The sequence below is a fragment of the Botrytis fragariae genome (genome assembly GCF_013461495.1).
Source record: "Botrytis fragariae strain BVB16 chromosome Unknown tig00000223, whole genome shotgun sequence".
Taxonomy (NCBI): Eukaryota; Fungi; Ascomycota; class Leotiomycetes; order Helotiales; family Sclerotiniaceae; genus Botrytis; species Botrytis fragariae.
The window spans coordinates 546,306-572,896 of NW_023501001.1; the positions used below are offsets into that span (position 1 = coordinate 546,306).

At 43.4% G+C, this 26,591-nt stretch overlaps 6 protein-coding genes across 6 annotated transcripts; 3 read left to right on the forward strand and 3 right to left on the reverse strand.

Annotated features, from left to right (window-relative positions):
- Nucleotides 1-37: 37 nt before the first annotated feature.
- Bfra_010915 (putative diphthamide biosynthesis protein 1 protein) lies at nucleotides 38-3,174 on the reverse strand (the record flags this gene model as incomplete). The annotated part of the gene is made up of 4 exons (XM_037341244.1): nucleotides 38-1,213; nucleotides 1,250-1,434; nucleotides 1,781-1,940; nucleotides 2,014-3,174. 4 exons carry the CDS (start codon nucleotides 3,172-3,174, stop codon nucleotides 38-40), a joined length of 2,682 nt encoding a protein of 893 aa, XP_037188663.1.
- A 3,705-nt stretch (nucleotides 3,175-6,879) lies between these two features.
- Nucleotides 6,880-7,449, forward strand: Bfra_010916 (uncharacterized protein; the record flags this gene model as incomplete). The annotated part of the gene is made up of 1 exon (XM_037341245.1): nucleotides 6,880-7,449. One exon carries the CDS (start codon nucleotides 6,880-6,882, stop codon nucleotides 7,447-7,449), a length of 570 nt encoding a protein of 189 aa, XP_037188664.1.
- A 952-nt stretch (nucleotides 7,450-8,401) lies between these two features.
- On the forward strand, nucleotides 8,402-10,026 carry Bfra_010917 (putative mfs monocarboxylate transporter protein; the record flags this gene model as incomplete). The annotated part of the gene is made up of 2 exons (XM_037341246.1): nucleotides 8,402-8,741; nucleotides 8,870-10,026. The coding sequence occupies 2 exons, from the start codon at nucleotides 8,402-8,404 to the stop codon at nucleotides 10,024-10,026; spliced, it is 1,497 nt and encodes a 498-aa protein (XP_037188665.1).
- A 3,253-nt stretch (nucleotides 10,027-13,279) lies between these two features.
- On the reverse strand, nucleotides 13,280-14,842 carry Bfra_010918 (putative acid phosphatase-like protein; the record flags this gene model as incomplete). The annotated part of the gene is made up of 4 exons (XM_037341247.1): nucleotides 13,280-14,128; nucleotides 14,212-14,218; nucleotides 14,348-14,658; nucleotides 14,723-14,842. 4 exons carry the CDS (start codon nucleotides 14,840-14,842, stop codon nucleotides 13,280-13,282), a joined length of 1,287 nt encoding a protein of 428 aa, XP_037188666.1.
- A 1,506-nt stretch (nucleotides 14,843-16,348) lies between these two features.
- Nucleotides 16,349-17,925, reverse strand: Bfra_010919 (putative golgi integral membrane protein; the record flags this gene model as incomplete). The annotated part of the gene is made up of 4 exons (XM_037341248.1): nucleotides 16,349-16,813; nucleotides 16,951-17,564; nucleotides 17,672-17,728; nucleotides 17,784-17,925. The coding sequence occupies 4 exons, from the start codon at nucleotides 17,923-17,925 to the stop codon at nucleotides 16,349-16,351; spliced, it is 1,278 nt and encodes a 425-aa protein (XP_037188667.1).
- A 2,764-nt stretch (nucleotides 17,926-20,689) lies between these two features.
- On the forward strand, nucleotides 20,690-24,882 carry Bfra_010920 (putative histone deacetylation protein rxt3 protein; the record flags this gene model as incomplete). The annotated part of the gene is made up of 3 exons (XM_037341249.1): nucleotides 20,690-22,869; nucleotides 22,924-24,193; nucleotides 24,256-24,882. 3 exons carry the CDS (start codon nucleotides 20,690-20,692, stop codon nucleotides 24,880-24,882), a joined length of 4,077 nt encoding a protein of 1,358 aa, XP_037188668.1.
- Nucleotides 24,883-26,591: the final 1,709 nt, after the last annotated feature.

The following is a 26,591-nucleotide window of genomic DNA, read 5'->3' on the forward strand; positions in this document are numbered from 1 at the left end:
GAGGGCAAGGTTTTGAGTATGTAGCAAAAACAGGGTTTCAGCCAGCAACTGGAATACTCGAGATAGGCTTGGTTCTGCCAAGACCTTCCTTTCCATAGTAATCCATAGGATAGACATCGTTGTTGCTCTTTGCCCAATCTTCTTTTTGGCCCAATACGATCAATGCTTCGTATGGCGTGAGCAGAGGCCTGGGGAAAGCATATCCCCAATCGATACTGAGTCTTGGACATGCTACTTGCACCCAACACTCGACATCGCTCATCATAGCTAGTTTTCCAGGGAAAATCTCGCTTAAAAGTAAGTTGATGTATGGGATTCCTCGCTCTTCCAATTTTCTCTCAATCATTGTCATGGTGTGTGGATTTCCTTGACGACCAAGAGAACCTAAGATGAGTCCCCACTTCTTTGCAGGTTTCGCGGTTTCAATCGCATCTCTTCTCAGAGTATGCATTTCCTTGTGGTCATAACTTTCACGAGTGAGTTTTCGAGAATAGGGATCGTATCGGTAAGCTGGTATCGACGGATTATGGATCATTGCACTCTCAAGATGGAAACGACCATCGCCAAGATAAAGAATAATATCGACACCATCAGTTGATAGTTGAGGAGATGTGCATCCAAGGATTTCGCCTTTGCTAAGAGGGGAAATCTGAGGAATGAGAACATTATACCCTGCTTTCTCGAGCGGCGCTCGAACACCATGTAATGTCGCATTGAATTGAATTGTTCCTACCATGGCGATGGTCTTTCCTGAGGCAAAGTTCTTCTCCAGAGTTGCAAGTAAATGTGCCGTGTCTATGCTGATATCGACGAAAACGTAGAGAGTTTTGATCTTTGTAACATCCACTGGAATCAAACATGAATGCGCATAATGTACCAACAGGTCACAGCCTAAAGCTCGAGCGGTATAATCATCAATACAACAGGCTCCATATGTAACATCTCCCATTATGAGCGTCTCGATTCCAGGACAGAATTGTGTGAGAATGTCCGAAATTGTGGTTGCGAATAAGAGTAGACCTTCAGGCATCTGCAGCGCAACTTTCTTTGATCCGTTCATTCTTATTCTATGTATAGTTTTGTGTATTTCGAAGGAATAATTTGGTGGAAGGAGAGCGATGGCAGCATTGATATCAGGATCATTCAAAATTTCGGGAGGCACTTGATTTAATGTTCGAATTCTTCTAGGAGTCGCAACTATGGGTAACATTAGCTAGGGAAATAAATCTGAGAATGTTGAGTTACAGACCTTGAATGGCATCACTGTCCCAGGAGTTGTATTGTTGCCATTGCGTGCAGCAGCTTCCGCAGCTTGCTTTCTTCCCACGAAACGTTTCTTTGGTTGGCGTTGCGCCACTGGCTCTTCGAGAATATTTTCCACATCGACAGCTACCCCCAAATCGACTTCTGCACGGTCATCCTCCATATTGTTATCTATAAAGGGGGTGTAGTAGTTTTCAATATGAAGAATATGATCTGATTGCGGTTTGGGAAGTTTTTATCAAAAATTCAAGACCCAAAGTTCGAAGGGCACGGGCTTATATAATGGCGGGGCATAGGTATGGAAATCATCACATTGTCAAAAACGATGCAGGGGGGGTTCAACATTAGATATCGATAACAGTACCCAGGAATATACCTAGATAGGTAATAATAACTGTAATATATAGAGAAGCTATCTATTGACTATATACAATTATATGTTTGAGTGATACGGTTGAATGTTCAGATTTCACCAATATGTGTTTGGCGTGTTTGGCGTGTTTGGGTCCAAAACTACCCCGCGGCACAGAATCACTGATAGATTCTGGTAGCGACGACGAATCAAAACCACGGGATTTGAAGAGACAATGATGAGTAATCACGACCATGGTTGTTGGAAGAGATCGTGGCGTTTGCACCTCATTCCACTGATACTTGTGTCTCTCAGTTCTCGGGCACTGGAGAATGGAACAATGATGCATAGCGTTGATCCTCTATCTTGCTTCGAAATCCACCATCATTCTCGAATACCGAAGACAAAAATAACGAATCTGGTTGCTGCTGATATTCGAATTCGAATCTACCTCGTTGAAAATATCTTTGCCATTTCTCATCCAATGTGCCGGATCCCAGATCAACCCATCTAGTAATGTAAATTGCCATTCCTGACCCTTCCACGGGCAAGGGTCTCATGGTCAATTGGCATTGTGTAGAGCAACGACGGCACTTCAATACATTCAAAGTAATCTCTGGGGAGTCCCAATCGCACGAAAGACTCTGCGAATCTGCATCGTCGTCGCCACTTGAAAGACCATAGGACCTTGTGTAAATAATCCCGTTCATATGGCATACCCTGGTGTGAGCACATTGTTCCATAGTCAAACCGAATGGCATTCGGTTGTTTGTGGGTGTGATCCAAACCATCTGTGTACGATGAATGAAGGATCCCCGGAGAATTCGACAATCTGTTTGGGATTCTTCGATCCAACCACGCCAATCACTCTTAGCTCTACACTCTCCAGACAGTGCAGTCAAGAATTCCTCACAATCTGGATAGTGGAGCGAATGCTTCATAGCCATATTAAAAATCCTTGGACTAAAATCTTCATCTATCAACTCTTTGTAGTCCCAGTCAAGACGAGTGTCTAATCGGCACTTCAGAGCTTTGTGCCTCTTTTGAGATTCTCCACATCCGTTTCTTCCATCTCGATAACATCTCAATGCGGTTTCATTGTTATGGAGTCGATTGCAAGAATGACAGACACTTTGACGGGGTAGGTCTTTTGCAATGAACCATAAAAGAACATATGTCTCACAACGATCCCTCGACAGTGCCTTGAAAGGGTCATTTCCTACTGCCGCGAGAAACCCTTTACAGGTGAGTGCTAGCGACGAAGCTGAGGATGGGGGTAAATGTCCTAGTATGATACGAAATGTTTCCTTGGGTAGGTTTGCTAAATGGCATGTCTGAGGAATGATTGGTGATGCGATAGCTAAGAGGATAGATCTGGCCATGAATTTCCGAAGAAATGTTGAGTTAGGTACGCGAGGCGGTTCAGAAATCTGTGATGGGATAGAATTTAGTCTCAATGGATGAAGTGGGTTTGAAATGGGTAATTCGTTTAGGTCGGACAAATCTCCTTGTTTGTCCCGCTGATAACGACCCAGAAATCCATCTTCGAGGGGGTCCATTGTGTGTTGACTTTTCATGAAGATGCTTAATCTGGTGGGATATAGTTCAATAAATATATATATTACACAGCCGTATCCCCCATCCGCTAAAACCAACTAACATGAATCAGTGCCAAGCTAGTTGGAGCCACTCAATCACTCTGTCATGATCTTTCGAGTGAAAAAGCTTACCTACTCCTAGTTTTTCTTCGCCGGAAAATTACCAGTTTCGTTGCATATCTAATAGGCCAAGGAGGTATGCAGTGCAGTTACTCCCCATCTCCCTTTCTCATCTTCGAAAAGGTCTTTAATCCATCCAAGATTGGCAGTACATATGACTCTCGCTAACTTATTCGAATCAAGACTACCCCCCACCCAAGAAATTAAAAAGTACTATACCCGGAGCTACTGGCAGCCAAGGGAAGTACAACAAGGATCAGCTCTATTTCAAGAACTCTAAAAGCTTGAATTCTCTGTTTTAGTAAGAGTGCTTCGGTAGGTTCAGCTCATTCTGTAATTGGTAAGTTCGACTCGTCTTCCATCCAGCCCAGCAAGGACAATCTGAATTCAATCTGCACGTATTGATTTCAACCATATCACTCTCGTTCGTACCAGTCTGGTGAGTAAAGAAACACTTCCACGCTGCTAGCTAGAAACAAGTACTGGTTAGCTTTGAGCATCCAATAGAGAGACAGCTGAAACAATTGTATCAAAACCTAAACACTTCTAGTAGTTCGATTATACAGCACATTCGTACAGACAACGTGGATTTTCAGACATACAGCCTATTTTTCGACAGAACATCACGAGTATGGCATTGCCAACGAAGGTTGAGTAGGTATATATGAAGAAGCGTGATATTAGCAGAATAAGAATATCGAAATTATCATCTCATCCATGGAATTGACATACCTACATTAACTGGTTTCAAATATTTAGTAAAGTGAAGATGTTGATGTAAACATATGTACCCCGTGAAGTCCCCTCATTTGCAGGGTTGGAACAGATCATCTACACGGAGTTCCCCGTGAAATCATTTGAATAACTTCATCTCGTGCAGGCTCATTATACACACTTCAAATGTGACACATGATCACTTCTGTACGTGCCCAAATGGCTTGAAATACCGTCTCTTCACATGCACTTTTCTCATGATTAAGAAATGATGCCATTATTTCGTAGCAGCTATGTCAATCAGCACAAAATAAAGATGATAGCCCTGGTATCAATACGAATGCTTTAGAAGCAGAACGATCATAGTAATTCACACCCTTGTTTCCTGAAGCTACCATTCTGACCAGGTTTTGAGTCAGCATTCTGGCTGCGATTACGAAAACATCTGTTTACTTATAAGCCCCTACGTTGTGGTCTTCAACTTTAACCATTGATACCCTAAGTTAAAATGAACCAAGCTGGCTCTATCATATGATCCTGATTGCAAGTTCAATCACAAGATGTGATGCAAGTGGTTTCATTCTGGTGCAGTTACTATAGTAATAGGCCTTCAATCCCTGGTGATTTGGCATCTGCACTGAGCTCATTAGGCGTGACTGCCATATCTGAACCGGTTGGGACTTGAGTATTAATCTGCGACTGCAATTACGTATTGTTAGTTTCTGGGAATGCAAAGGATGGCTGGCCAGTAAATTATCATTGCCTCATCCGAAGCATGTCATCCATTTTGTGCCATTCAGTTCGTCAATTTTTGACCTGTCTAATCGATCGATGCATGTCGACGAGTCGAAATACCAAATTATCTTGCACTGGTATCAATTAATAGGTCATCTTTGGACTTTGAGAAGTGCAGAAAAAGAATGGCACGGGGGGTGAAATAATCCTTGCAAGTGCTATGATAGAGGTTCTGATTAGAGTTGGTATTATGTGCATACAAATATGGACTTTACCCATCTCTTGAACTTGCCAGGGTCCGGCCGGGGAGACATGCCAGTAAACTAGTCCATTATTGACTGCCCAATCATCCCCGCCCCCATCAAATACCGATGACAGTACTTACTCCAATTCTTAATTCTGTTGCACATCTGCAAATGCCTTTTTCTGGCTTGATCCTTGGTTTCATCTAAGCTTGAGTGACTACATATGACTCCCGGAGTCAACGGGGTTATGATCATGTACTGAATAGTTGCAGGACCATAAATTGATTGTTTCAATGCTTCTTTTGTGTGTCCGTTGATTATTTTCATGTTCATCGCGATCAAATGAAACCTTTGAATCATTTTATTCGTAAAATAATCCTTTATCTCATTTGTTAGATATTGATATTTGCCCCCGACAAGCAATAATAGTTTCCCCCTTGGAGTGCAATCTGACATCCCTAACCGAGCTAGATCACCTACTAGCTGAGCTAGTTCATCTACTAGGTAGTCCAGCTAAACTCCTATGACGTTTTTCATTTATTTTACGATAAGAAGTAAGAAAACATGTAATTATTTCGAATTGCAAGCTCCAAGGGCTAAGTGCTATTCAAGTCATTCGAAACCATCTTCCAAACCATTTTATTAGTCTCTCTCATTTTGAAGGGTGATAATGATCATTCTCCCCGGTGTTTGAGAAGATGTAAGAAAGAGCGACCTGGAGGTTGATGTGATTGTAAGGAAAGACGCTTTTTGTGAATAAGGTTCAAGAGTTAATGTCGATTTGAGACGAAAGCGGAAGCTTCTAAGCGAGAATCCTCGAGACGAATGAAAGAAACGAGAATGTAGGTATACGGAGGCTTGCATTGTAATGACTATCATATTAAGAATATGTAATCAAGAGAAATATATCTCTTCATGATTAATGCTAGCTAGTTTACATTTAGGACAGTGAATCCATTCAACAAATGATAACAAATAATTGTGATAATAAATTTCCTTAGTCCGCACCAGAATGATACAAGTTTAAAAATAGATATTAAATCAATTTTTGGAGAAAGTTCAAATGAAGATAGAAGTTCAAGTTTGGAGTCAAGTACTTGAGCAACGATTCGAATAGTATCTTCTGTGTAAATCCATACTTTGATTGTCTCTCATATTGAGTGAAATATTGACTGTTACTTTCACCCCTTTATTACTACTCCATCGTCAAAATTTTCAATTTCGGCATACAGCTACCTTCTGTTACTTCACTACTGATTTAGAATGTATGAATGCACCCTATCCATGTGACATAGGAATACTATCCTAAAAGCTTAATTGAGGTGGAAGACTCGAGAAGCAGTCTAGTGTTACTTTCCAGGTAAATTTAGTAGTAATAATCAGCCACTAGTTAACGCTTGTCACTCTAGATCAAATACTAACTTAGCATTCCCTAGCTTTACTTCGTTTCCTGTAAGAACTCCTTAGTATCTCAGCAATTTTCTTTTTCTGTCAAAAGCACAAATTTACCATTCGATTAATCAACACTCCAGGTTCATTACTTACCATCATCCAACATATCAGACATTCGAATATCAAACATTTGAATATCCACATTATACTATCATCTGACGAAATAAGAATCTAAAAATCGTATCCTTCGACCGTATCTATTGAGCAATTCATTCAATCGTTATTCGATATAGCTTCTTAGAACATCTTTCGAAAATCGGAATAGTTACTACATCAAAATACATTCTTATCATTCAATCTATCAGCATCAAAGCGCCCAAATTGCTTTCGAACTTTACTGTTGCCAGCAGCCAATATATCTTTATCCACTAGCAATAATTATATTAAACCGCTTGTCAGAATGTCGATGTCTTTGCAAAACGTCGCGTCAACCGAGCAGCATTCGGATGGCCTCAATCAAGCAATTCAATCTCCATCACCACCATCATATGAAGAAGAAGTGTATTTACCAAGTTACGAGGAAGCTATAAGTGATCGTGTTCCCGACTTTCCAGCTTCTGCTCTCAAACTCGAGGGAGTCATCAAGTTTATGTGTTCGCCAGGGGATTATCTAGTTGAGCAGGCCCTCCAATTAGGAGAAGACGTCTTGGATTTGGATATAGAAGTAGAGCAGAATTTGATTTACGCATGTGCTATTTACCCAATAACGCGTGAAATTTTTACACCCTACATCCAGGAACATAGGATTCATTTATTTTTGGCAGGTTTTCGTTGGGCGAGGGTAGTAGAAGGGAATGAAGATGTTGAGTGGGGTGTTGAGAGGGTAGAGGCGATAAATGGCGCCAGGGGCTACGAGAGGGGTTACGAGGCGGATGACGAGACGGATGACGAGACGGATAACGGGATTGATGACGAGATTGATGAGACGGATAACGAAGAACCATCGCAAATGTCGGAAAGCGGAGTTTAAGGTTAACATTAAAACGATTTTTATCGCCAAGTTTTGCTACAAAATTGAAGTAAGTATCAATCAAGCCATGTTGTTATTGTGCCATTCTGATCAATCAACAAAGTCATGTGTAGATAGATAGCTTAAGGGCTCCTTCCCTTTTAGAAAGAACTTGCAAGCGAGCGAAATAGTATCACAAATCATACAGCTTAAAAGGAACACAATGTTATAGCTTTTTTGGGGGGAGACGAGGAGTATATGAATCGAATGATTTGGGAGATAAAAAGATTGAGAAAGTCTGGAGCGCGACGGAAGAATGAATCATTTTGGTGTGCCGAATTCGGGAGGGAAGCTCATATCAATGGGAAGAGATGAGGCATATTGAGCGTTGCTGTCTCGACTCGGATTACAATTAGAGCTTTTGGAATGTTGGATAAAACGATGAGGGAGACGATGAGATAGACAGGTAGGGTGTTAGATGAGGCGCTTATTTGAAGCTATATGTTGGACCGATCTATCATCTATGACAACCCATACAATTTTGGATAAACAGCTAGATACACCATCTTTTTGTTGTATATAGATACTTGAGGGTATATACAGTTCAATATAATGTATCTCTAAATCATACAAACATTTCCATGAGCCCCTTCGCTAAAGATTCCGCATTGACCAACTAACAAATTATTACTCATGAAGGGCGTGTCAATGTCAATTAATCATCATCCCCACGAACTCCACCACGCATATTGTCGGCCCTACAAACAATCCACAAATAAAGCTATCTATGGGCTAAATGGAAAAATGCTCCATTCTAGTCATGTCTGCCGTCATCGGAACCCTACACGCTCTACTATCAGTCGGCCGAAAATACATAGATAAGGTCAATCCTCAAAAATCAAAATGTAGTCTTCAATGTCTCTTAATTCGTTATTCTATTCTGATACTATAGGACATCAATTGATTTCCAGAGATGACGTCACATACTTCTCATCATCAAAATGAATCTTCTCCAGCGATACAATCAAATATACCAGTAGAACTTCAATTGCTCGATAATCCGCACCAAAACCATAAAACTTCATATTCTCTCACAAATTCCAATGTTGAAAACTTAGAATCAGCAAATGTAACGGACATAGATGCAGATGCCAGGAGGATAGGAGATGGAATTAGAAGTACAAGCGACACGGAAGCAGAACTTCAAGCTGAGGATCCGGAAAGAGTTTATCAACAACTCAAGCCTGTAGATGGAGGTCCGGCAGCTTGGAGATTATTGATCGCGGCATTTGTGTTCGAAGCAATCTTATGGGGTTTGTTTTTCTTTTCTCTGTCTCCTTTTTTCGAACTTTATACCGATTCTCGCTATGCTCTTCGCTCGTTCTACTATCATGCTTTAATCAAGTCGTAACCGAGGAATAGCTAACATCCACCACTCAAGGTTTCCCCATCTCCTTTGGAGTCTTCCAAGACTACTACTTCACACTCCCCCAATTCACCACCTCCAAATCCCAAATTGCCCTCATCGGAACCATCTCCCAAGGTCTCTGTTACCTCGGTGCCCCTCTCTCCGCCTCCCTCACCAAACGATTTCCCAAGCACCAAACCCATCAAATCTGGCTCGGCCTCCCAATCTGCATCCTTGGTCTCGTAGCCGGTTCCTTCTGCGACTCCGTGCAGGGATTGATCTGGACTCAGGGCGTAATGTACGGTTGCGGATTCCTGATCCTCACATATCCTATCATAAGTATGATAAATGAATGGTGGATTGCGAGGAAGGGGATGGCGTTTGGATTGATCAGTGCGGCGAGTGGAGTGAGTGGCGCGGGAATGCCGTTTATTATTCAATTTTTGCTCGAGAAATATGGATACAAAACCGCGTTGAGGATTATCGCAGTTGGGATTACGATTTTGACGGTTCCTTTGCTGCCGCTGTTGAAAGGGAGATTGCCACCAAGTGAACGCAGTAGATTGGCACGCACAAATTGGGGGTTTCTGAAAAATAAACTTTTCTATATTTATGGATCTGCAACACTGATTTACGGAATGGGATTTTTCTACCCAGGGGTTTATCTCCCTTCTTTCGCTACAAATATCGGATTGAGTGGTACGCAAGGAGCTGCAATTTTGGCAGTCATGAGTGTAGCGCAAGTCGCGGGCCAATTCGCATGTGGCTACTTGTCTGATAAGAATTTCTCCGTCAATGCTCTTGCGGTGGGTTGCACAATCATGGCGACGATTTCCTCATTCGTACTCTGGGGTTTTGCAAAATCAATGGGTTTGCTTATCGCGTATGGAATCATGTATGGATTTTTTGGATATGGGTTTAGTACGATGAGAGTGGCGATGGGGAAGCTGATTTGTAGTGACCCGGGGAGTGTGGTGAGTATTTATTCGATTTTCATTTGTTTGCAGGGAGTGGGGAATGTATTGGTTGGTCCGATTAGTGGGGGGTTGTTGGGGGAGAAGGTGGTGCTTGGAGGGTATGGGGTTGAGAGGTATAGGGATATGGTTATTTACACAGGGTGTTGTATGGCGGGGTGTGCGGGGGTTATTGGGGGATGGTGGTTGAGACCTAGAGGGTTGGTGAGTGGGTAAGATGGGTCGAGGAAAGGGACAGGGAAGAGTAGAAGAGCTGATATACAAACCCTATGAGGCGCATATTTTATGTATCTTATACAACTAGACTTCACGAAAAGAAACATACACTTAGCGTATCATCGATTCAAGCCTCTAGTAATCACCACCTCTTTCAAACAGAATATCTGATATGAAAAGCTTACCACATCGAGTGCCATACAAACTCCTTCCATCCACCTCCCTCATCACTACCCCTTCTCTAAGTTCCGATCCTCCAATCTTCCTCCTCATTGTCTTCCACCCCTTACCCCCCTCCCAAAAAAGCAAGTTCCCACACAAAAAATTATTTCCGATGAATGAAGATTGAATCCAAAGCGATGAACGCCCGGTGAGTAACCGAATCAAAGATGTTACTACCGGTGAACAATAAGATTAACGATGTGCTCTCCGGTGAGTGCCTAGATCAGAGATGTTGTCACCGGTGAGTAATGAGACTATTGATATTACCCTCCGGCGAGCAAGGTAATTAATGATGTTACTACCGGTGAGTAATAAGGTTAATGATGTTGCTCTCCGGTGAGTAATAGAATCAAAGAGATTACCCCCGGTGAGGCATTCACATCTTAGTATTCGGAACTCCAAGGATGAGTGTCTTGGAAAAAAAGGTCCAATCAATGTAAAAAATACGTGCAAATAATTTGTCGGAAAATATTTTTGGGACAAAAGTCATTGTGCGTGGAAAATCTAGAAAGAAGATGTCTATGGGTATACGGGAGGGGGCGATGGAAGTGGAGTTGAGGAAGAGAAGGAAGGGAAGGGGAAGTGAAAGAGGTGAAGAGGAGGTGAAGAGGAAGAGATAGAGGGGTAGAGGGGAAATACAAGGAAGGATATAGGAAGAAAGTAACATAGGGAATAAGACAATATGAGAAATGCAGGGAACATAGGACCTATAGAACCTATAGAACCTATAGAACCTATGGGGTATATAGGGGTATATAGGGGCTTACAAGGAGGGGTATACAGGAAGGAAATACAGGAAATACAGGGTATACAGGAAATGAGAGAAGAAAAGGGACGAAAAGAAGAAACAACAAGACGAATACGAATATACGAATATACGAATATACGAATATACGAATATACGAACATACGAATATACGAACATACGACCACAAGAAAAATCGAAACCACGAAACCACGAAGAAAGAATCGAAGATAACTATACGACAACGAATCGAAAGAAAACAAGCGCAGTGTAAGAAAGAGTAGAGAGCCATCGAGACATCCTACTAGATTACTAACCACAGAAGATAAGGATTCATTAGATCGAGTAGAGTATATAAGTTTAAGAGAAGTTAGAAGTACTAATGAAGAAAATAGGAGTAGGATTAAACAGGAGCAGATTCGATATATCACGATTAAGCGAACATGACGAGAATAAATATACCGAGGGTCCAAGACCGAAAGCGACGAAAATCATCGACGAAGATGTTACTACCAAGACGAGGAAATCGATACGGATCCTACGATCCATCCAGTAGAGTAACTCATACTGCTATCGGCTTCAACCTCAACGGTTGAGTAAGTCCGAATCCTTATTTCGATAAGAATGCATTCCTCTAAATACGACTACTATTACTATCTATTTCCACGTAATCTAGATACGAAGTGTCGATAAACGAGAGAGACTATCGGTCTTAAAATCGCTCTATCGCTTCTATATTATATTGTATATTACTACGAGTATACATAATATATTCTACGAGGATATGTAATATAATATAGATGTATCTACCACTTGAGATGATAATCCCGACGAGACTATCTATAAGATAAGATATCGAAAGATTATATCTCAAGACTAAGAAAGAGCGTAACGAAATGAATCGATTGCTCGACTGAAAGATCGATATAATGACTATCTCTAAGAAGATACAAAAGCGGTACACGCTTAAGGAACGAGCGAAGGAGTAGAGAATAAAATGTCGAGTTCTCATAAATCCCAACTATCGAATAATGCTATTACGAAAGCATTATAAGAATAAACTATCGAGTCATAATGAATCCATTCATATTCCCCAATAGAAGACTAGTCGACGACAAGAACGAGAATAACAGAAGATTAATCGACGAGTCGAAAACAACGAGGACTATAGAAAATCTATAGGACATTAGATAGAAGATTCATCGAAAGACTATCTATCTATATAAGCTATCTACAAGCTATAAGCTACGAATCTTATACTCAACATCATATACATACATACATACATACATACATACATACATACACGCCCTCGAATCTCAGAATCTCAAGCCAGCAAACTACGACAAAACAAAACAAAAAACGAAATACAGAACGAAATAAAAAGCGTCTAAGCTTAAACTAAATCAGTCTATAAAGTTATAGACAAGCGACAACCTACTCAGTACTCAGTACTACACTCTATTATTCAAAATTCAGAGAAGGCTATGACGATTACCCAGGCACCTAGTCTAGTCTTACGGAGACTAACCTACCTCATCTCACTACAACTATCTCATCTCACCAAACATCACGTACACACAGCACTAACCGCAACCGCAACCGCAAACACCAAACACCAAACAATCAAATCATCAAAAAGTAGACTCCAGAATCACCTACCCAAGCACATATACAACATCCCTACCCCACCCCACCCCACCCCAAAAGAACACACGAATCCCACAAGCCAACAAGCCAACAAGCACCCCACCATGCAAAAGAAAAGCACGCACCCACTAATAACAAGCTCGAGAATCCAAACGAGAGAAAGAGTACCGACCGAGCAGCGCCAAGATCGAAACAGTTGAGATGCTGACTCCCAGGATGTACTCCCAGGATGTATCTCTCCATCCTGTGTCGAGAAGCGATACTCGACAAGTGCGATGACCCCTGAGAGGAAGACGTACAGGACCTCGGATCTTGTAATCTTCGAGGAACTCGCCCCAAGAGGAAGATGGTTGCGCTAGCAACAAGAACCACAGGACCACAAAACAAAACGAGACAAGACACGAATCAGTTCGGTCCTGCAACATATCACACACTTCGACAATGAGGGAAAAGAATCACCAAGGTTCAAAGACCGAAATTTCCCGACCAAGTTCTGAAAACGAGCCTTAAATTCCATTCCCATTGGTATCTACCCATCATAACCCATCCCTAGATATACAACCGAAAACTCCTCTAAAATACATACCCACCCCAGACCATGAACCCTCTAGCAACCCCATCAAACCAAAATCAAATTTACAAAATCACAATCGCAAAAACCAACGCAACCCACAATCCCAGTACCTCCTTCCCACACCCCGTCCCCACACTTCTACTCCTCTCCGCTCCATTCCCCTTTGTCGCGCTCGCCGACGCACTCGCACTACTCATACTTGTACTAGCACTCGTAGGCGTCGCAGTCGCGCTATATGGTTGTGCTACTGTGGCTGTAGCAATCACATTCGCTCCTTGCGTTGCATATACCGGTTTTCGCTCATCAGCTACTCCGTTTCCGCCGTCGAAGAATTCTCCGCTTCCATCATAGGGTGTATTTTCTGATTTAGCACTAACCCATTCGGCATGTGTGTAATCATCTACACCCTTTTCGCCTGCGCCTATTAATTGGAGATTTGGAACAGGGACTGGTGCCCATTTTGCTGGATCGTTGTTTAAGAATCCAGGGTATGATAAAGAGTTGTTGAGAACCGTCATATTGAGGTTTATGTTTGTGTAATTTGTTTTCGAAGCGCAGAGATCAAAGACATTAGCACCAACATCGTAGCGACCCAAATTAGGAAGACCCCAATTGTTTTGTAAGGTGGAAAGGATACTGTAATGCGAATAAATTGTGGTATCAACAGTTCCTTTTTTATCTGCTGGCACAGCACCCCCTAAAAGCACGGAGTAGATTCGATTTGGTTTGGAATAGGTCTCTGATTCGTCGTAAGTAAGGAGAATGAGAGTATTATTCATAAATGCTTCGTTTTGAAGAAGAGGAGTAAGAAATGATCGCGTCCAATTGGCTCCATATGCTAGAGAGGTATTATGTCCATCATTCAACATGTTGGGGATATATGTGCATATTGTGGTAAGGACGCTGGATCCCTTTTAACGGTCGTGGAAAAATCGTCTAGGGAGAGGAGGTTTTGAAGTCGTGAACCGTTTGTGTTTATACTATCGTAACTTACAAAAGGACTATTTATTCATATTAGCATTGGCTTTTTGATCATTTCCCTAAAGAGAATGACGCTCCGCTGGCTCTCCGAGGGCCACTGCCGTGGAGGCAGACTATTTAATTGAAAGCAATTCGGGGTTTAAACTCACTTATGTTTCCTAACATAATCCCATCCCTTCCCATCCTGCGCAGTACTTCCTTCTCCCATATATCCCGGTCCTGGCAGTCCCTCAAAATACCCCTTCCAAGTGATTCCCGCGTCTTCGAAAAGATCCACCACCGTCGTCACATTATGCGGTATGCGTACAAATTCATCATGATTGAGACCGAAAAAGTCGCCACCGACTGATGCGATATAGTTTGGTTGAGAAGGATGAGTTAGTCCGTAGTAATTTTCAAGGAGAATGCCTTGTGCGGTGAAATTGAGGATATCGGCATTGGCTTCCACTTTTGAATCGTCCTAGAATGAGGTTAGGGGTTTGAGAGATATAAAGGGGAGATGGGAGAAGAGGATGAGAACGCACTTGATTTTCGAGCCAGATAGTAAAGAATCGATCGAAAGCTGCTCCTGGTACATACGCAGCTTCACATGCTGATCGCATACATGTAATTGCGCTTGCGAGAAGCAGAAACGTTGAACGCATTTTGAATATCGTAATATGTAAGGGGTTTGATAATTCTCGAATGCGACGAACAAATAACAGAGAGAAAAAGTAAGACCGAGAGAGAAGGAAAGGATACAAGCACGACCAAGAAAAAAGGAGAATGAAAGTAAAAATATAGGATGACAATTATCAATTACCTTTATGTTACCTCACCTACCCTTTTATTTATCAAACATAGTCGTTTCATCGCATCTGTCCAAGCAGCGCCGCCCGCACCGCACACACGGATGCAATCGATCTGGATGTTACACATCACACTTGCTTATCGACTTTTTTGAAAGGTGCCATGTACTAGAATGGCTGGGGCTGTAGATCTAAAGGCTGAGGCACAGGGATGGGGAAACTATTATTAGTTTCTCACATCACACCTTGGAGTCTTTTTCATGAATCTTACCTCATCCTCCTTTTTTACTATACTTCGATTGGCGATTTGATTGGAGAACTAACATTGGGCTGGGAAGATGTATCTGGGGAGCGTAACTCGAGGTGGATAGATAGCATGTAGGATTGGAGTTTTGGTCACATCTAAGCCTTTGCTAACAGTTGGATTCTTAGTAATTGAGATTGAAGAGGAATCTATCTCCATGTTTTGTTTGGTTTTGAGGGTTGTGTTGTATGATTGTGCTTGTGTATAGATAGATAGCTACGCTTCTTCTAGCGAACAACTCTAATGTTTTGACATCAATGAAGAAGATCACAGTTGAGACCCCAAATATTGGTAGCGATTGGTTGTTGATTCATGTGATAAGCATTCTGTATCTACAAGTTTGCGGCGCAAGTTTGGAAACTAGCCTCTCTGTACATTAAAACGACAATATTGACACCTACTCCAAATCTAAACCTCAATTCAAGAGTTCTTTTCTCTTTTCAAAACACACCACCAGTACATCATCACCATCGTCACCACCATATCACCCCAGTAAATCACTAAATCACTAACTCACCAACTCCTGCACCCATACATCGATCATTCATCCATCCATAGATACATGGCTTCGCTTGCAAATCATCGGGATGATTTAAATTTCTACGTATCAAGCCAGAGTATCAAATCAGGGTATCAAACCCGAATATCAAACCCAAGAATCAAAGAGGAAATCAGAAAGAGAAAACCAGCAAGGCAATCATAGAATACCGAGGAGATGAGGGTGGTGAATCCTCATAACCAACCGAGCACGAGCTTAATGTCAGGAAAGCAAGCAAGTGAGTGAATACTATACCTCTATTGGGTTAAATACAAGGTGTTTGCAAGAGTAAAGTAACAAGATAGAGATCAAGATGAATCTATAAAACAATGATTGGACAAGTGACAAAATCTCAAATTGAAAGGTATCTATCTATGTATGCATGCATGATATAAAACGAAAAAATCCCTAACGCCGGTGACCCCCGGTGACCCCCTCATCATTTAGTTCTCTCCATCCTTCACTTCTACATTCTCTCATCATTTAATCCTCCCCGCCCTCACCATATCCCCTTTCCCCACTAAGTCATCCTACACCACCCCCTCCCCCTCTCAACCTGCCACTCACACAAACCAACCTCCAAAACCATCCCCACAAACCCTGCTATACAAATTCCCCCACTATCACTCACACTCGTCGCTCCCAAACTAAATTCTCTATCTGCCTCTCCCACCTTTTCCATAATCTCCGCAAACGTATTTACATACACTGCTCCGCCGAGAAGTCCCTCCCAAAAAATCACCACAAAGATAATGTACACACTTGGGATCCAGAACCATAACGCTTGCGAAATGAGGAGGAAAAGATTTGCAATCTGGAGGAATGACGGGATGTAGAGATTATGGATTCGGTAGAAAGGTGTAGAGGAGCGGGAAATAAAGACGCCGAGTTGGTAGATAAATCCATATGTGGGATAGAAGGAGCGGTAGTGAGAAAAGGGATTTCCCGAGGAAGGAGTAGGGTAGAGCAGAGTAGGAGAGACACCCTGATTGATGGTATATTCGGCTATGTAGACGAGGAGGAGAGGGAGCATGTAAGGAAAGAAAAGAGAAGAGGCGCGGTGGAGATTATAAAGGAATGTTGATTTCGGTTTGTGATGAGACAATCCCGGAGAAGAGGGACGGGGGAGTGTGATGAGTAGGCTTCTGATGCGATGGCGGGACCAGGTGCAAGTAAAGAAGCCGCTGCTGAATCAGGTGGTAGATCATCGATATCTGAAGTTGTGAGAGGTTGATTGAGCGAATCTTCTCCAGGGAGTGTGTTGTAATCTTTCCTCAAAGACGCTCTTCTCAACGGTCCTTGAGGTAATATAACGAAGAATGAGAGAAGCATTATACAAGGCAAGAAAGCAGAAGCTAAAAGACTGATCTTGACAGATAGTCCAATGATAGTTGTCAGAAGAACATACAATCCAGCTCCTGCTAAACCTGCCCCTCCTGTTCCGCTCCCCCATGCTGCCAGACTGAAATGCCCATAGTAATGCGTGAGACCCAAGAAACTTAATTCTCCACAGCCACTACTGAGACTCGCAAGTATTACACCAAATAGTTTTGTCGATACAGATTTGTCGTCAGGGGTTAATGCTATGAGGAGCATACCCCCCGAGGATAAGGAGCAGAAGACGATGATGCGTATCCAGTAAGGAATCTTATGAATGAAATATGGAGCGACGAGTTTAGTTACAAAAGAAGGTAGAACGTCTGCGAGTAAAACGACAGATTTCGGAATATCAGGACCTGTCATATGAAGAGTTAGTGACTAAAAACACCTTGCGATCCCAAACATCCAAGTGGAAAGTTCAGATTGCGCATCCAGTCAAAAAGGGGAAGCAACTCAAACATACCAACCAGATCCAACGCCGCCGACAAAATAATCACATACAAAACATTGTTGATCAGACCTATACAAGTGTCAACCCAAGAATCATTGTGCGACTCAATCTGTTGTGCGCATACCAAACAACCAAAAAGCGATCAAAACCGACGTATCTGCGCCGTGAAAAATCGCCGCCAATCTAGCTCGATACATGGCCCATGAAGATCCTGGAGAGCCGGGAAGTGGAAGCGATAGACCGGTAGATGAGGAAGATCTGTTCATTGCCGTTGGATGATAATCCTATCATTCATGTCGAGTATGATGGTGAAGATTAGAAAATGTTGCAATTGTATATCGTACAAGCAAACCCAAATATGTTTGTGATGCTTGCTGATTAAGGTCTCACATTGAATGTCTTTGAATTTTGGTGGATAAGGTAGCGATAAGGTATCTATCTGTTGTATCGAGCGCATCCATCCCCCTAGCAGTTTCTCAAGGGACCTTGGAAAGCTGTGATCATGGTCTCAATTTTTTAATGGGAATGGACGGATGAGTGAGCAAGGGTAAGCGTGGCATGTTCAGGTACCGGTACATAATCGGTAATTCCACATTTTCCGTCCGTATTGTATTTGGGTAGTAGTAAGTAAGAAGTCCAGATTGATGATAATGATAATGATGATGATATTTATTTCTATTCACCATTTTCTTTTCGTTCCTTTCTAGATTCGATACGATGTAGAAATCACAACTCCCAGCTTTAGTCAAACTTCCACCTCGCACATGATATCACATCATATCATATCATATCGTATCATATCATATCACCACAATGAAAATTCACTTTCTTCCCCGTGAGGAGCTCTCTGAATGGGAATCCTCAGTAGCTCTCTTTGCATATAGATCGAACGCGGCTAGACACCAGACATTCACTCGACCCTTAGCGAACACATTGAATATTCAGGAACCAAGTTGCAATGCTGGTCTACGGATTAGCGAGTAGGTAGTGAATGTCAGATATTCACTGCTCGGGTAAGGAAAGTGGGAAGAAAGGGGGATTGTAGGGATGTCTTTTCCTTTTTGAGGGGAAAGGGTGAATGAGGGGGAATGGTGGTGTGTGTTTGTATAGTAGGGATGAAGTATGTATGTATGTAGGTATATATGTATGCAGCGTTGTTTGCTGAGATGTGTTTCAGAGTTTCATGTACATAATGATGAGGGGAGTATTGATGACGCGCTTTATTGGAAGGGAATGGCGAGCGGGTACTTGGCTTGCATGTTGGAGTAGATTTAGGTTTTGGTTGGCACGATCGGTTGGCGATTGATTTGGTGATTATATTAGTTGATGGTGGATAGATTGGGTTGTGTATTGATTTATTGATTTATTGATTTATTGGTTATTATTGATTCGGTTCTTGGTAGATGTGTGAATTTGAACGACTTGAAGATTTATTTGGTATACGTCGTATTGTGAAGTTACAGACACGTCAAGCTGTTCTACCGAGGGAGGTATGTCCAAGATCTTCTGTGGCCAAGTGAGGTCAAGTGAAGACAGGATGTACACTGTAACTTTGAAGTGCGTAGGTGATGGTAGTGGGTGGTGGTAGTAGGTGGTGGTAGTAGGTGATAGTAGTGTAGGCAATGTACGGACTAGTGTGTGTGTCAACATGACGGGTATGTGCGGTCAAGAAACATATGGGAAGGGATACCTGGCTGTCTGGGGACCTAGGTAGGAAACGGCAAGGTCGGAAATGCAATCAATATCCTTCTCAAGTTACCCAAGTAGGTTGGTTACCTGGATGGATGGATAATAGAAGAGACTTGGTTTAATAGATACTTCCTATAGTAGATAATTCTTTAATAGATCCCTCCTTTAATAGATAATTCTTTAACACATAGTGAATCTCGATCAAATCCCTACTCATAATCAATCTCACCTTCCAAATCACAATAAAAACAAATCATTGGATTTAATCCTAGTGCCCTTTTTTCCTTACCCCATTTTGAGGATTTAAGCTCAAGTCTAACCTCAATCCAGTCTAGCCCCCCCCTCTTAACTTCCCTTTTGCTTACAGGTGTCAGGAGCTCAGCAGGCATCAATCTCATGGAAATCAAAGGCCAAAGGTGGAAATTCCCGTCGACTGATTCATAGAAAGACGTGAGAACGTCCCTCCCCCCGGGGTTTCCTGCTTGTTCTATTTCGGAATGGTCAATGCTTAGCTTAGCTCACACTGATCATTAGTGAGTTGATCCTGGCATCTGCAGACTTGCTTCTCTCCATTATTCACTAATTGAGTAAGACGCTAATTGATCAAAAAAAGGAAACTAAAACTAAAACTCAAACTAAAATCGATTAAACTAGTCTGACTTTCATCATCAAAGCTTCATGGAAAAGAAGATTCTTGTACACCGAGATCTTGGGTTTCTAAATCTAACTTCACTTCACCACTCCAAATCAACATCCTTCATCATCACTGGAGAGGAAGATTTCGGTTCCGATTTTCAATCTCGATTATAATTCACTCAATATTAACATGGTTGATATTCCACTGGATGAATATACTACTGACTTTTAATAAACGCGATCGATATCGGATTGTTTGGTATTTGGCTTCATTTCATTTTATTTTGGATACCCTCAAAAGTCTTCCTCCTCTTGAACACCCTCCACCACGACAGGTCCCTGCGCCATCATTCCCCTTTTACCGTTATCTGTGGCACAATATTCATCCGTTTAATTAGCAGATCTCAACAAATACGTCTTTGCGAATTCACTACGGGTACTTGATTAGCGGGGTTCATTGTTTGTTAGTCAATTCTTGTTCGATACCCTCGTCAGTCCTCCCGGATTCAAGATCGTAAGTGGCATATTCACCACCTTCGCCCCTTGAGAGGAGATAACCATTACCGGCACTAACCCTGTGCGTTTCCTTATTTAGTTCGGACCTAGAACTCTCTCGACCCCCTTCCACCTTTTCCACCTTTTCCGCATTTCAAGCAGAACTCGAATAGCTCTCAACCTCCATAACAAATAGACAAACCTCGCGTCATGGAAGGTCGACCACCGCAGTTACCGTTCTCGCGGAATACGAATACGGCCTCTCCATACGCTCGTTCTACATTTCCACCGGCGCCAAACGGACAGCCTTCACAATACCCACCGTCGTCGCATCCACCGAGTGGCCAGCCTTCATACCCGGATCATCAACGAAGAACTTCTGATGGACAATACTTTCAACCGCGTTATCAAGAAGGACCGCCGCTGCATGGAGGAGGTCATTCAAGACACCCGAGCTCTTCCTCGATTGGGCATTCGACTCCTGTAGGACGGGGTATGCCTCCACCATCTTCGCCGCAACAACAACAACAACAACAGCAACAACAACAACAACACCAAGGACCCATCCAACACGGTTATGGACCACCACATCCTCGAGGACCTTCAGTGTCTGTTGGGCCCCCGGTCGGATTTCCAAGTAGCCGAGAGTTGCCACCGCCTTTGAATAGACCACCTAGCACTGCTGGAAGTAACATGTCCATTTCATCATTACTTGGAGGCCCAGCGCCGACTACTCGTGAACAGATGCCAAACCAGTACACGTCCCCAATCACTACATCGGCACCCCCTCCGATGTATGGGAGTGCGACGCATGCTTCACCGCGCGTCAGCTCAGCGGCAAATGACTATACATCTTTTGGACGTCCTCGGACTCCCGATTCACGGTATGAACATCGAGATCACCGGGCGAATTCTGCAGGATCACCACCAGGTGCTGGACAATATGGAACGCCTGATCATCGACACGCTACTCCTCAACATTACGGTCACAGACCCTCTCAGAACCCGATCGCCCAGCATCCGGACGATCGGCGCGACTCGCAAGGCATGAGAGGTAGCAACATGAACATGCCTCCACGACCAAACAGCCAGCCAATGACATATCATTCTTCAACGTCTCGCCCTGGAGATCGTTCTACGTTTCATGGCGAACCACAACTGGGTGGTAGGAGAGTAGAGCAAGACCCTCGAGGGATGGAGACTTTAACTAGAGGAGAGCCGATCCACCAGAGACCCAGTGGTTTCAGCAGTAGACATGACCCGGTCTTTGAGCACATCGACAGAGAACGAGAAAGGGAGCGAGAGCGAGAGAGAGATAGGGCGGAGAGGGAATCAGCAGCAGCAGCCGCCATGATGTTAAATCACAGGGAGAGGGAGAGGTCTGCTTCAGAGCGGGAGCAAGCTATGGTCATGCAGGAACAGGCACGACCTGGCATACACGGAGAGTACCCACACCAGATGTCTCAACGAAATCATCCCCAAATCTATGGCCGTCAACCAGACGCCCGCGAACAAGCAACTTGGGTACGTCCTGGACATGAACAACAAAGAATTGGGTTTGAACCACCGACATATGAGCGACCGCCACCATCTTATGCACCACATGGCAATGTCTACGACCAGCCAAGAAGCGCGGCCCCTCAGTACGGTATTCACCCTGCTTATCAACCTGTCCCTAATAATGATCAACGTGATCCCCGTTACGCTCACGTCTCTCATTATCCGCCACACTCTCAGCAGCAACAAGCATCGGGTCCAGGCCCTCATTTTGAGCAAACATTTGAGGACAGAATGCTGCAGCAGCAGCAGCAGCAGGAACAGCAAGTTGCAGCAAGACAGCGAGCGGAAGTCAAAGCTCAACAGTCCGCATTTGCTGGATCAATGCCGCCTAATCCCCAATACCCGCAGCATGATTCCCCGCAGAGAAGATTGGTCGAAGAAGCACCCCCTCAAATGATGCAGCAACATCAGAACCAAAGAGGACTTCTAAGTGTTCAAGACAACCGCAGGGGAGGTCGAGTCTCACCCATCCCTCAAGCTGTACAAGGTGCACAATCACAGCAACCTGGTCCCGCTGGTGAACCTAGTATCAAGAGTGAGTTTGGTAAAATATTTCCTGGCATTGGAAGTGGAGTGGCTTTGAGTTTATCTAGTCCTGTTGCGGGATCCACTACTGGTGGTTTGCCTTTCTCGGGCTCACGCCGTGAAGATCTTGATTCCCCTTCTGCTCATAATTCGCCTATTGAAAATGGTAGCTCTACAATGCCTCGTCCATTTGGTAGACGCCGTAAGCTCAAGGAGGAAGATAGAAATGATGACGATAGCAGCACTGGACGACAGACTCCCAATGGCAGAGGAAAGCGTACAAAACATGCTGCACATCGACATACGTATGTTCACATTCCCACATTCTGTTCTTTTAATGATCCATCTAACCTGTTTAGTCACCAACACAGAGTCGCCGGTGCTTTGGATCACATCCCGCCACCTTCATCTCAATCGGTGACGCCCTTTAAAAGCGTCAAAAGAACCAATGGTGATGTATCTCCACCTCACGGAGAGATTTCTGTCGTTCCGCATCATCATCTCTCAAATCCACATTCTCATCATCACCATCACCATCACCACCATTCCGCAGGACCAAATCACAATTCTGCAGGACCGAAAGTTCCTCCTATGAACAGCCATCTCCATATGCCCAAATACCGAGTTCATTCACAAGAGATCATTGATGATGCTTCGCAGCACCCTCGTTGCCATCTTGGTGGCGAATATTACCAGGCAAATCTCTCATTGTACCGTTCAAACTCTACCGGCGAAGTGCCTTACAATCGCGCTTTTGCTGGTACGAATAGAAGCAGCGCAAATTTCGAAAACCTGATCAATTGTACATTTACAGTCAAGATTTCCCGTGTTCATCTTCAGCCGCCAAGCAGAGCACAAATCACAGCTCGGAAAAATCTATGGGGTACTGATGTCTATTCGGATGACTCGGACATCATTGCGGCATTAATTCATCAAGGTTGGATCTGCGGAAAATGGAGCGACGATATTGATGTCAAACTTTTGGATCTTTATCAAGCAGATGAAGGAATATCTGTTGAGCCAGAACTGGATACGATGGCTGATGGGCCGGATGAATTTTTTGACCGCCCTCCTGCGAGAGGTCCTATGCCAGTTCGTAACAATCGCGATCTCCATGTCACAGTACTTGTTCTGGGCTGTCTTGACAAGTACTTCAGCACGATCCGTTATGGTATCAAGAGTCGTGAATGGGGAGGCAAGAATACTCGTGCTCACGACGGTTTGAGTTACTTGATCATGAACATTAGGTGGGTTGAAGGAGTTAATGGAATGGAGCGCGGAAATGTTGCGATGAAACACCACATGGATAGAGAATACCAGGAAGTTGATCGAGATCGCGAGTTGTGGCTGGAAACGAAAATGAACGGAAGTGGGAAGCGAATTATGGACCATGGAAATGGAGAGGACCTAGAAATGGAAGAAAGCAACATGAGAGGTGATGGAGATGCACAGCATGTTTTGAGTGATGGGGAGATTAGAGGTGTCGGCATGGGAAGTTGGTGGAAGGGAAATTCTCGAGGTTCTTCAAAGCGCATCAACGTCGGAGAGGATTCAGCTCCCCAACCATCGGTGGGATCGATAGGAGTTGAAATTTCACCAGTCGCCTCATACTCTTCACTAGCCCGCGGAGTAAGTAGTGTTCTTTCAATCATTGGAATTCAGATACGAATTTATCACTAACTTGATGACAGCAGGATTTTACCAAAGCAAATGCCTCAGGAAATGGAGACACTGCGCAAGATTCTTCAAATTCCGCACCTATCTCCGACAATAAATACAATGCCAATTCAACTTTGGAATGGGGCCGTGTTCAGGCTCCAGCTGTGAACCCCGGTACTCCACTGAACAGAGAAAATAATTTGCCAGTTTCAGCCTCAATACCAGAACCGATGGTAGTTGAAGAAACAGCTCCCGCTCCCGCTCCTCAAGCCTCAATGCCCAAGGAAACACCCGGAACAGGAAATCTCGACCTAAAGCCCACGGAAGATTCAAGTCGCGAAGAAGAAGTTGTCAAGGATGTCGAATCGACTCAAACCCCAAATCAAGCTATCTCTCAGCCAGAAAGTCAATCAAAACAACCCAGTCAAACACCAGTCCCAGAAAGCAAAAAGCAGGACGAAAACGTCCCGACTGCAGCCGAATCAAAGGGCCCGGAAACCACCGCACAAGCCATTCCGGTGGTAGAAGTCCCCGCGGCTAAAATTGAAACACAAGCCCAAGCGCAGACTATCCACACTGGTGGAGATTCTTCTCCAGATGCTGGCGCAGGTGGAGTTGTGGATGCAGATTCGTCTGCATCTGCTCCTGCAAACAACTAATGTAATCTTCGGAGGGAATTGACGTACCTTAATGTGCTTTATCTAATGTATGAATATTCTCCAAATCCGCAGGAAAAGCTGCGGCAAGATAGCCAGTCTCATCCAGAATGACAACTCTCTCCAAAAGCTTCATAAGGCAGGAACAATTCTGGGAGCACTACAGGACTTACATTTCGACTTTGTTGATGACATCATACCGACTTCGTTTTAGATTGAGGAACACTCAATCCTCCAGATACAAAACGATGATACCGAGCATTCGTTCCTCGCGATTCGATCCAGTGTCGAAAATCCCTGGAAATGTTATCAATGACCATCTCCACTTTACGCATACGAAACACGACACATGGGATAGCGTCTCTACAGATATGCCGCATGTCGAGGGGCAAAGCAACGACCAAACTACCATTGGGAGATCTTTCTCCCAAATCTCTCAAGAGATGCTCGAGAAAACAGTCTACAAGCATCTCAAATCAGGGTCCTTCTTGCCAGCCTGGCGTACCGGAACACAAGAAGTATCCAAGAAATCTCTCAGCATACACCTGTCTGCGAGGAGGATGCTTCTCCCTCCTTTTCTTCTTTTTTAACATTCTTTTTTTCTTTTGCTTTCAAGAAATACCACCCATCGTTGTTTTTCCACGTGAGCAAGGTGTTTGGAGTTCAACATTCGGATCATCATATTTGCCAAGGCAACTTGATGTTCAAGCAATGTTTACTGGCTTGCTAAGCACTTTGCATGCTGGGATTGGGGATTGAGCAGTCGATAGTGCAGCTTGCTGCAAAATACGGAGAGATAGTACGTTGGTACAGCAGTCCGATGGAGAAGTGGAGGAGTGAACAAAGTGGAAGCTAGTACAGCAAGTAAGCCCAAGAGGCACATGTCGATCTGGCGGATTTCTACTGATCGATTGATCGAAGCGTTGAGATACATACCTCCGTAGATAGATGAACACAAAATTGAAAAAACATATCAAAAGTTCATGGTGTGTGTTGAATAGAGATAGATGTGTGGGCGTGTGAAAGCGAACGTTGAAGATGAGCCTGCTGTATAGATAATACGAGTTTGAGTACGAGTATACTCTTGAAAACCACTAACCCGGTGCGGTGCACCCCGCCAAGACACTAGCGTAGATGTTTGTACTTATCATGTGTGACAAACCACGTGACCCCTCCAACCTCTCCTGCCTCCAGCTCCCGGTGAATCCCTATTGTGTTTTTGATCTGCTTTTATCTTTCTTCATTCTCTCATTGTCTCATCCTCTCTCCTCTTCCTTTTCTCTCTTCTTTTAACCCTACTCCACTTCCTCCCGGTGAGTTTTCACCTTACAGATTTATAGATTCGCAGATTTACAGACTTACAAATCTCAATTTCTTTACAATGAGTAATATAATAGGTAACTAACTAACTATCTATCTTATATATACTGAATTCAGTACTTGGTACTTATTCCCTTCTGTGATGAAGTGCCGAAGTACTAATACAATACTCCTTTTCGTCTTTTCACCTTTTCACCTTCTCATCTTCTCATCTTCTCATCAAAGTATCCCGATCCTCTCTCTCATTTCGCTTTTCCCACCGAGTCACATCGAGATGCATCGATGCCGATGCATGCATAGACTTATACATGCCAATCCAACTTGACAATCTAGTACATGGTACTTATCTTATCTCCTTCTGTAAGTATCTACCTACCTACCTACCTACCTAC